Source organism: Nyctereutes procyonoides, unplaced genomic scaffold (assembly GCF_905146905.1).
Source record: "Nyctereutes procyonoides isolate TBG_1078 unplaced genomic scaffold, NYPRO_anot_genome, whole genome shotgun sequence".
In the NCBI taxonomy this organism is placed as follows: domain Eukaryota; kingdom Metazoa; phylum Chordata; class Mammalia; order Carnivora; family Canidae; genus Nyctereutes; species Nyctereutes procyonoides.
In genome coordinates this window covers 74,438,493-74,448,695 of record NW_026575125.1, presented here as the reverse complement: position 1 = coordinate 74,448,695, position 10,203 = coordinate 74,438,493, and the positions used below count along the sequence as shown (strand labels likewise).

The 10,203-nt window shown below is 49.4% G+C and overlaps 1 protein-coding gene across 1 annotated transcript; it reads left to right on the top strand.

The window, feature by feature from the left end:
- The first annotated feature begins 262 nt into the window (after positions 1-262).
- LOC129518001 (nuclear RNA export factor 3-like) lies at positions 263-10,157 on the top strand. Its single transcript, XM_055338071.1, has 16 exons — positions 263-266; positions 3,001-3,175; positions 3,397-3,550; positions 4,162-4,245; positions 4,340-4,444; positions 4,569-4,649; positions 5,471-5,580; positions 7,404-7,440; positions 7,793-7,861; positions 7,947-8,002; positions 8,152-8,259; positions 8,380-8,438; positions 8,549-8,664; positions 8,757-8,799; positions 9,344-9,416; positions 9,971-10,157. The coding sequence occupies exons 1-16, from the start codon at positions 263-265 to the stop codon at positions 10,155-10,157; spliced, it is 1,461 nt and encodes a 486-aa protein (XP_055194046.1).
- Positions 10,158-10,203: the final 46 nt, after the last annotated feature.

Genomic DNA, 10,203 nt, shown 5'->3' with positions numbered 1-10,203 from the left:
CTGGTAGCAAACTCAGGGGACAGTAATTATAAGAAGTAAAGTCGCCTCGGGCGCCTGAGGTTTTCTCCATGCCTTTGAGGAAGGGACTTCCCGTAAGGACTCCATCTTGCTTGTGTGGCGCTGACAAAGGGGTTCGGGACCTCCCTTCCCCTTCCTCAGCAGCCATCGTTGATCTCCAAACCTCCAGCTCCAGACCCCACGGACTCTCTTCACAAGCAAACCGGGAGGACATTGGTGACGGATCACTGCCTCAGTCCACACCATGGGTAAGTTGGTCAGCATGAGGCCTTGGTCTCAGATCCCCAGAGGGTATGAGGGGTTCTGGGCCCCTTCCCAAACCACATCACCCCACAGGACACCCAGCCAACCCCCTTTTAGAGGAAGGGTGGAGTGGCCCAGGCTGACTATTCTCCACTCTCTTGAAATGGGCTAAGTGGGCCCTGACGTTCCCATCCTGGTTCCATTCCACATGGAAAACTTCCCCTCCTATGGAAGTGGTCATGGGTGAGGTGAATTTTCTTCACTGGTTGAGGGGATAGACCTGATTTATGTGGTCTTCACAGGTCCAGAGTTTGGAGAGTGGGGAGGGTCTCCTAGGTTGGTGAGGTAGGAGGCAAATGGGAGGGGGTGTTGGTATAAATTAACATTCTCTGGATGCCTGCTAGAGGCTGGGGACAGGCAGAGCACCCACCATTACCCTTGACTCTTACATCAACTATTCAGGGTAGACTGTATTACCCCCATAGAAGTTTCTTGAGGTTTGTTTTATAACCCAGCATATGACCTCTTCTGGAATGTTCCACGTGTAGTGGTTATGTGCCCTGTTCCACGCCAATTAAGTAAATTTGTTAGTTTACTTAATTCTCATTTTAAAATCTCCACCTAGTGGAATTTATGTCTGCCATTTTATAGGTCACTCAAGGAGGTGTGTTAATGTTTCCCACTGTAATGGTGAATTTATCCATTTCTCCTTTTACTGTGATCACTTGCTTTGCACGTTTTGGCTCTGTGTTAAGACACGCACACAAATTTAGAATTTTGTACTAATGGCTCCTTTTTACATTGAAACTTTTATAATAATGAAACATCCCTCTTTTCTTTAGCAGTGTTTTTCCCCCTTGAATTAATACCTTTCCCTTTAGTAATATGGTTACACCAGCTTGCAGTACGTTAGTGTGTAAATGGTACACATTTTGCCTTGTTTTAGTTTTATTTTCAAATTTTCTAGACAATTAAACTTTGCATGTGTCTCTTTTAAGGAGCATTTGATGGAATTTTTTTTTTCTAGGTTCATAATATCTGGTTTTCTATTTGGAATATCCAGTCTGAAACTTTTAATGTAAATATAGGTATAACTTGATTTCTATACAGCGTGTTAACTGCACATTTATTTCTGCCTGTTGTAAGGCCCTTTTCCTCTCCTTTCCTTGAAATTATTTAGTATTTTTTTAGAGGGAAAGAGAGGTGGGGAGGGGCAGGGGAGAGGGAGAGAGAGAGAGAACGGCTCTCTCTGAGGTCATGACCTGAGCCAAAATCAAGAGTCGCACCCTTGGGGCACCTGGGTGGCTCAGTCAGTTAAGCCACGACTCTTGGTTGCAGCTCACATCTTGATCTTGGGGTCATGATATCAGGGTTGTGAGAGAGAGCCCCGCCTTGGGTTCCATGCTCAGCGTGGACTCTGCTCGAGATGATCTCCCTTTCCTTCTCACTCTGCCCCTCCCCTCACCCCTCCTCTTTCTCTCTGTCTCTCTGTCTCTGTCTCTGTCTCTCTCTCTCTCTCTCTCATGAATAAATAATAAAATCTTTTAAAAAAATTGGACCACTTAACCAACTAAGCCACCCAGGCAGGCACCCCTATATTAGTATTAAATTGTTACCTTATTTGGTTGGACAGTTAAACATTCTCATAGTATTTACCCTTAATACCATAATGTACTTTTTTGCCTTTTCACGGTCTGATGTAAATTACTTCTTTAAAGCTCTTCATTCAGACAGTGAAGGAACGTTGAAACACTTTGATTCCACTCACACCCTCCCAAGGTATTGCCATGAATTTTAATTCTACGTGTATTTAAACCCCTAGAAGAAATTAGCCTCATGGTGCTATATAGTCGATACTCATTTAGACTTGCCTACGTATTCACAAATGCCATTCATTAGTCTTTCTTTCCTGCATCTCTGTGCCTCCACGTGGGATCATATTTCTTCTGCCTGAAGGAGAACCTTTAATATTTCTTTTAGTCTGAGTCTTCTGGTGACAAATTTTCCCAGTTTTGCTACATTAACATCATTGTGAAATGTACATCTTTTCTTTAGGAATGTTTTTCCTTAAAGCATACTTTGTCTCCTCTTAGTATTGTTATACTGACTTGATTATCCCGTTACTTTGGGAAGGTTCTCAAGCAAGATCTCTTCAAATGCCACTTCTCCACGTTTCCCTCTCCTTCATTCTGGGACTCAAATGAAGCATGTGTTAGATATGCCCACTACATCTCATTTAATTCTCTCCTCTCTCTTCTGGTATTATCCATATGATGTCTCTCCAGGCTATTCTGGATATTTTCATTAAATCTAACTTTCACTTCTCTAATTCTTTCTTCAGGTGGGAACTCACCCTTGACCCTTGAACCATAACACCAAACTTTCAGGGTGGACTTTGTTATCCCCCAAGGCAGAGGAGGGAACTGTGAATTAGAGGTGCTAGGCAACTTGTCCCAGGTCACCTAGCCTGAAAAGGGCAGAGCAGGGGGCTAACATCACAGATGAAACCCCAGGCCCAACCCCTTTCCTCTGTGCTCTATTTCTTCATGGCTGCAAATGCTCCCCACGTCTCATCCTCCCAGGAAAGGGAACCGCAGTGAAGTTTTTCAACCTTTTTGGCACTGTGCCCTATTTTGTTTTTGGATGATAAAAGTCAGTGATATTTCTTCATTAGCCATGGTATTTCCCCAGAACCTTTTGTGGCATTTGGGACCACTGACGTGTTGTTCTCAATTTCAGGGCATAATAACGTAGGTAACTCCTTGCAAAGAAGAGCAAGATGCTGGAGTATTTACCGAAGGAGATATAACAACTGGTCTGAACAAGTCAGTTCTGGCATTCGTCCTTCATCCCACCAGCAGCAAGATGGAGATCCAGCAACAAATGGCACTCACATGAGCACCCGAGTAAGATAGTAAGTGACCAGTCAGCATAGCTGAAATGTACCAGCCAGTGGAATACATAGCCTTGTAGTTGAATACGTCAGTCTCTTCTCCAACCTGGAAGAGTGAAGAATGATAGAATCAGGATAATGATTGAGCAAACTTTATTGTACCCTGGGATCAGTGGGAAAATGTGTAATAGAAGACTTTCTGAGCACATGTGGACTACTTTCTTCTCTCCACTTGCCCACAGCACTCCCTATGCCATTCCACCATGTCATTGGAGAGGCAATTTTCAGAAACAAGACCAAGTCCAAGCTAACATGGAGGGAGAGCAAAAGCCTCCAGAGAGAAAAATGGAGGGGGAGAGGCAGGATGAGACCTCGGGGAGCTGGTTCAAGATCATAGTGAGTGTCTTGGCAAAAGGGGCCTAATATGCAGAAGAAGGTGAACAGAGGAAATTGTGTTGGACTCATGTAGATATGCTGGGTACTTTTCTGGGGCAGAAGAGTGGGTAAGCAGTCTTTTTATTAACAGGAGTTAACATCCTAGATCAAGTAAGGGCAGACTCAGAGAAGCAATATAAAGGGACTACAGGGAGAATCCGGTAGGTTGTCTAAGAGCAGAGGAGACTACAGCCAGGGAGATGGAGCAACTCCACACCGGAAGGCTCAGTTTAGCTCTAGCTGAATGTGGGGGGAGGTTGAGTCTCTGGTGTCCCCGTTGGAGAGGCAGGCTAAGGCACCCTGCCCTGAGCTAGGATCACTTGGAACTTTATAAAAGGAAGTACATGTTAAACATCTTAAGTTGATTATTTGAAGAGAAGCGTTTGAATGGAAAGGAAATCCATGTCTGGTACAAACGTTTGCAATAATGGATAATGTCCTATCAGAAGAAATTATTTTAAAGCCCCCCGCCCCCCAAAAAAATGTATGAGACGAAGACAATGGTCTTCCCTAACCTTCTCTTAACCTTGGACTCCATTGTGTCAATCTCTTCTCCCATCTCTGCCTCCTAGATTCCATTTGGCATCAAATATGAAGAGACGTGGCTGCTGAATCTGATTCAGGGACAATGCAGTGTCCCCTTCACCCCAGTTGAAGTAAGAGAAGACAGTGAGGCAGATGAGAAGAAACAGGGCAGATGAGCAGTGTCTTGGGTCTCATATTATCTTTCTCTTGCCATTCTCCCTATAGTTTCACTATGAGAAAATGCAGGCCCAGTTCTTTGTTGAGCATGCCAGCATTGCCTTTGCATTGAAGAGTGTCAACGGGAAGATCTGGGATGAGAATAATGAAAGGGTGCGTGCCAAGGGCATGACTGTGGCTAGTTGGGGGCAGGAGGGCAAGAGAGGGGTAAGGTCTTGCATGATCCCAAGGCTCAGGTTTCCTGGTACTTACCCAGCCCCTCTTGTGTTCCCTACAGGTCTCTGTCTTTGTCTACCCCTCTGATGCACCCCACTCTGTGCAGAAGGAGCTGATGTCAGAAAAGGTGGAGCAGACAAAGGTAATGCAGACTCAAGACTAGTTGTGCATCCACATCCAGACCCACATCTTCTTCCCACACCTTCTGCCCCCCCCCATCTCCACCTCAAACTCAGAGCCACTGACCCCATCCTTAACTCTGCAGCTGACCATGAACAAATGATACGTAGTTTCCCAGAACCCTCTTAAGAGCCAGAGAGTCCCCTATGCCTCTGGTATGCCCACAGCAGTAATTCTAGGGCATGTGAGGGCAGAGGGGTCCGTCTGGGAAGGAGACATAGGGATGGTAACGTGGGGAGGGGTTGGAGCTAGAGCTGTACCAGCCGGGCCTCTCCTCAGCCTTCTGATTGCCTCCTCTGGGCTTCTCGGAGACTTGATCACCCATGATATTGCAATGGTACTGAATCCTAGAAACAGCATGGCTGCCTCCCTGCAGACCCATGGAAAGAACATTTCCAAGGTGAGGACTCAGGCCCAGTGCTGAGACTGATGGTGAAGTGGGAGAGGTTAGGTAGAAGAGGCACATTGGCCCCAGATATTCCCCGTTGGGGTCCTCACTTTAACTTTTTCCTCATCATAGCTTTTGCCCTTGAACTGAAGCGACAAGAAGCCTTACCAGTGGGATGGCCCATCCAGCATTATGCAGAATGCCTCCAGTATTAAGCCCTTGAACAGTGAGGTGAGGTGTGGTACCCAGATCCCTCTTTGAAAGGAAGGCAGGAGTGCTCACGGAGTGGTGACAAGAGTCAGGAAGTGGACTTGTTGGAAAAGGGAAGGGTTGCGGGTGCAGGATCTTCCTGGCCATCTTTCTCTGCTCCATTTGTTTCCTCCCTATAATTATAGGTGAAGTCCGCAGGGGAGTTGGACAAGAGCAAAAGCCTGCAGCCAGAAGAGATGAGTGCCAACAGAAGCTCCCTGTGCACCGCCTTTCCTGATAAATCAACCAACATAAGGTCAGTTGTACACTATGTCACCCCATGGGACTCTGAACTATGCCTTATGGTGCCTGTTTGGAGGAGGCAGCAGCTCTGTTCCTTTGGGGGGGGGACCAGAGGCCCTATGCTCTCCTCCCTCTGTCCCTCACCTGTGCTTAGAGGTCTCCTTCCCTTCTTCTGACCTGCTCACCTGTTTGTCTGGTCTGGGATCTGTTTGCAGGCTATCTGCACACAGTTTTCTCTAGCGTGCCCTCTGCAAAGTGTGATCCATGAAGCAGGGCTCCCCTTCCTCACTAGGACCAGAATGACCACCTTGAACCACATGCTGTGACCTGGACAGAGAAGGGCCCTCTAGCCCAGAGCCTCATGCTGAGACAGGCCTTCCAACTCCCTCCTGAGACAGCGTTTCCCTCCCTTGTTTTGAGAGGGAGCCTCCTTTCCTTGAACCAAATGTATTGCCCGCACCCCCCCCCAACCCGCCCAATCCCACGCAGCCATGATGGCTTTCCTGCCCTATGCTGAAGGCTGAGGTCCTGGGGAGCTCTTCCCTGAGGTCCTGTTCCTCTGGCCCAAAGCCAAGATCTGGGCCCTCCCTGGGAGACACCAGGGTTCCCTGAGTCAGGGGGCCAGAAGTGGGTGACTGCCAGTGAGCTGAGGGCTTTCCTGAAGCAGGGATGGAAGGCAGAGGGCAGAAGTGCTTGAGCATAATGAAAGACAGGCCTCTCAGAGGCACTTCCCCCTCCCCTCCTTCCACACATCTCATCAACCCGACTGGTCCTTCAGAGGAGCCCTGGGGATCCCGACATTGATATAATCCCTCAGGCTAGGAACCAACTGAGACAGGCACAGGTGCACAGGGGCCATCAGGAGGGAAAGCAGGGATCATAAGAGGAGGCCACAGAACCTCAGCCATGCTGACCTGGGGCTTGACCTTCTACTCCTTCTGGGACAGGTCTCCTGCCCCTATGGTTGCCTTGTTCCCCATGCCCAGCTTGGATTGAGCTCACACAGGTGACAAAGTTTCAACCAGCATCCAATGGGCCCCCAGCCCAACACCTGCATGTTTTCCATTCCTACCTTGGGTGCTAGGGCCAGCCAGGGCGGATGAAGGAAAAGGCTGCAGCCATGGGGCCATTTCCTCCTTCTCTCTTCCTTCCTGACCCCCGCCACCATGGTAGAGCTTCTTTCCCTTCCCTTTGTTTTGCTTTCTCTTCCTCTTAGTCTCTGGTTCTCCTATGTCTCTCTCGCCTTTCTCCTCCTACCTTCTCCCCCCTCTTCTGTCTTTATCTCCCTCCCTCTCCCTCCCTGCCTCCTGGCTCTTGCCTCACTCACTCCCATGCCCCAGCATCCTGGGCCATCCCTTGGCGGTGGTGGTGGTGGTGGGGGTCATAGTGCTGCAGAATGCTGGACCCCTAGTGAGGTAGCAGAGTCCTGGGCGCCCACCCCATTCCCTCTTCTCTCTGGAGTCTTCGGTAGGGATCTGAAGGAAAGAAGGGAGGCAGGGAGGGGAATTCAGCCCTGGAGCCTGAGCTCCAAATGTTGCTTCTGGTGGCACTGGAGAAGGGAGTCAGGGCAGTCTAGGTGGGAGCCGCCCAGGGGGAAAGAGAGGGAGGAGGGGGTGGGGTGGAGAAATGGAATCAGAGAGGAGGGGAAGAGAGTGTATGCTTTCCCTATAGGTCAATCCACAGTGGAGGTGCCAAGGGCCCCGGAAGGCTGGGACACTGTGGTGTAGGTGGGACATACTGGGCTGTGAGTCAGGTGTAAGTGTGCTTGCTCCTATGACGAAGGACACTTGCAAAGAAAGTTTCACTAACTTTTCTATTTTGTCTGGATTTATGCAGCTCCATCCTGGAATTGTTTCCCAAGTTATTATGCCTGGTAGGTGTATTCCTTGATCATCGACTTCTCTACTGGCACCGATGCTTCCCACAACCTGCCCTGAAGCCATTTAGGTCTTGCAGAAGTTACAATTTTCATGACCCTTAGACCTCATGGAGGTACAGATTCGCGTGGGAACCCAACAAGGGCTCCAGATCTCCTTCAACCACGTTCTCCACAGGCATCAGGGACCTCAAGACGACGATCCCAAATGTAGTCTTGCCCATGTAATTTCAAGGGCCATTTTACACCTGGCCTCTGACCCTCACCCTCTCTGGGGCCCATCCTTTCCCTGATTGTCCAGTACCAGCTCCTGGTCTACACTGCCCACTTCCTCTTTTCCTTTTCCCAGGATAGCCAGGAGTCGCCTTCACCAACCAGCATTGGTATTGCAGCTCACAAGAAGTTACCAACCTGCAAGGTGAGAAGGGTGGATCAAGCAGGGTTTTGGGTGGTGCGTGAGGAAGGGGTCTCAGCCATGGTCCTGAGGACCATTGTGATTTCAGGGAAGCTTCTTTGGATCTGATGCACTGAAGAGTCTAATCCTGCAATTCCTACTGCAGTAAGTACTCCTGGGAATCTGGGGAAGGGGATGGCTAGGATGGGTGAGGTCACCCAAGCTCAGGACTGCTGACTGGGTCTTGAAATCTCATTTGGGGTCTAGACCACAGAGATAGACTATCCTCATTGCCACCCTCCATCCCCCCGCAGGTACTACTTGATCGACGACTCTGGAGACCGTCAGGGTCTCCTCAGTGCCTACCACGATGAGGCCTGCTTCTCCCTGACCACTCCCTTCAACCCCAAGGACCCAGCCCTGTGAGTAGCAAAACTCAGACTCTGCTCCTGGGCCCTGTGGCTCCCCAGCAGACACAGGGCAGCTCCTGGAAACACTCACACTGGCCAGACCACCACCTCTTGTTCCCTTTTCTCTCCTAGAAGCAGCTTGTGTGAATACTTCAAGGAGAGCAGGAATTTGAAGAAACTTAAGGACCCCTGTGCGTGTGTGATGGGGAATACTGGACAGGGAAAGGGGGTGTGAGGAGATAATTATAGGGTCCCGGGTGTGGCAACCCCTGACCTTTGCTCCTTTCTCCTCTCTTCATAGCCCTGCGTGTTCAGCTGCTGAAGCATACAAAGTGTGACATCGTGCGCTCCCTCTGTGTGCTGCCCAAAACTCAGCATGACCTCAGCTTCTTCGTGGTGGACATGTGGTTCCAGACGGTGAGCATCAGTCTCCTCCCTCGGGCAACCCCAGAAAGCCACAGGTGGGTAGAAAGTTTAGGTGACTTAGCACCTGGGCTCTTCTCTTTCAGGAGATGATGATCTGCTTCTCCGTCAATGGGGTATTCAAGGAAGGTGCGTGTGTGTAGAACCTCCTCCCCAGACGCCCCCACTGCTCTCCCCACTGCTAGCTGGGCTCCCTCTCAGAACTCTCCCAGCTTTTCTGGTGCCTTCCCTCCCCTTCCTATTCCTCCTATGTTCTCCCATCTCCACTCTGCCCTCAAATCATCCTGGTCTGAACTAGGTCTGTGCCTGTCTGCCCCACATAGTCTGGGCATTAGGGACACGGTCTGTGGAGTTTGACGGCTCTCATCCTAGATCCTTACTCTGTGACCTTGGGCTCTTAACCTATAAGTTTCCTCATTTGCTAATGGAGCTAATGATGCCTATCTCTTGAGCAGCTGTGAAAAGTGCATCAAATGCACTTGATAGGGTCCCTGTCACTGGTAGAGTCCCTGTCACAGGGAATAGATTGCCTTCCCCATCCAGAACACCTTGACTCCCCAGGGAACAAGTGTCCCCTTCAGCATGAATATCAACTCAGACCCTGACTGGGGAATGCTGTGTGAGTATGTAAACATGTGGGATGCTAAGGGGGTATTGTTGTGTGTTGCTGAAGTGGAAGGAATGTCTCAGGATTCTGTTCGCACCTTCACCCGGACCTTCATCGCTACCCCTGTCAGCAATTACAGGTGAGTGCTTTGTTGTGGGTGTAACACCCAGTTCAGTATGAGTTCGGGGGTATGGGAATGGGGAGGTACAGTCTTTGGGGTGTTCTCAATATTGTGAAAAACCATCAGGTACATCCAAGGAATCATGTCTCCTAGTGATTAAGAGCATTGGCTCTGAAATCAGATTATGGGTTCTTTCCCTGATCCCCACACTCACTAGCTTTGTGACCTTTGCCAAGTCACATGATCTCTTTGTGACACAGTGTCTTCCTCTGAAAATGGAGATTAGACCGTCCACTCCTTGGCAGGTGTGTTCGGTAAATATGGACGTAAAATTGTCCGTGGTTTGGGGATAAACCTATAAATGTAGTGAAATTGGTTAGACAATCTCTCTAAAGTTTGGCTCTCTGAGGGGTGAAGGAAAAATAGAGGTACCGGCCAAGGAACCTGGGTGGCGTGCCCAATAGGGGTATGGAAAGAATCTGGTTTCTGAGTGGCAGTGGGAGCAGGATCGTTGTTGGGGTGTGGGGTTGTCTATCTGTCCAGTTTCTAAGGTCCCATTTTTTTTCCTTCAGCCTGTGCATCATGAATGATGACCTGTTTGTGAGGGACGCCAGCCCCAAGGAAACTCAGAGCACATTCTCTATCCCAGTGCCCGCACGCTCCTGCAGTTCCTGGCCCACCCTCTGCCAGAAGCAGCAGGAAGTGGTACAGACTTTCTCCACTCAGTCTGGGATGAATCTCCAGTGGCTTCAGAAGTGAGTGTTGGGGGTGCATGGGGATAGGAGGGAGCTGGGAGGAACCAAGA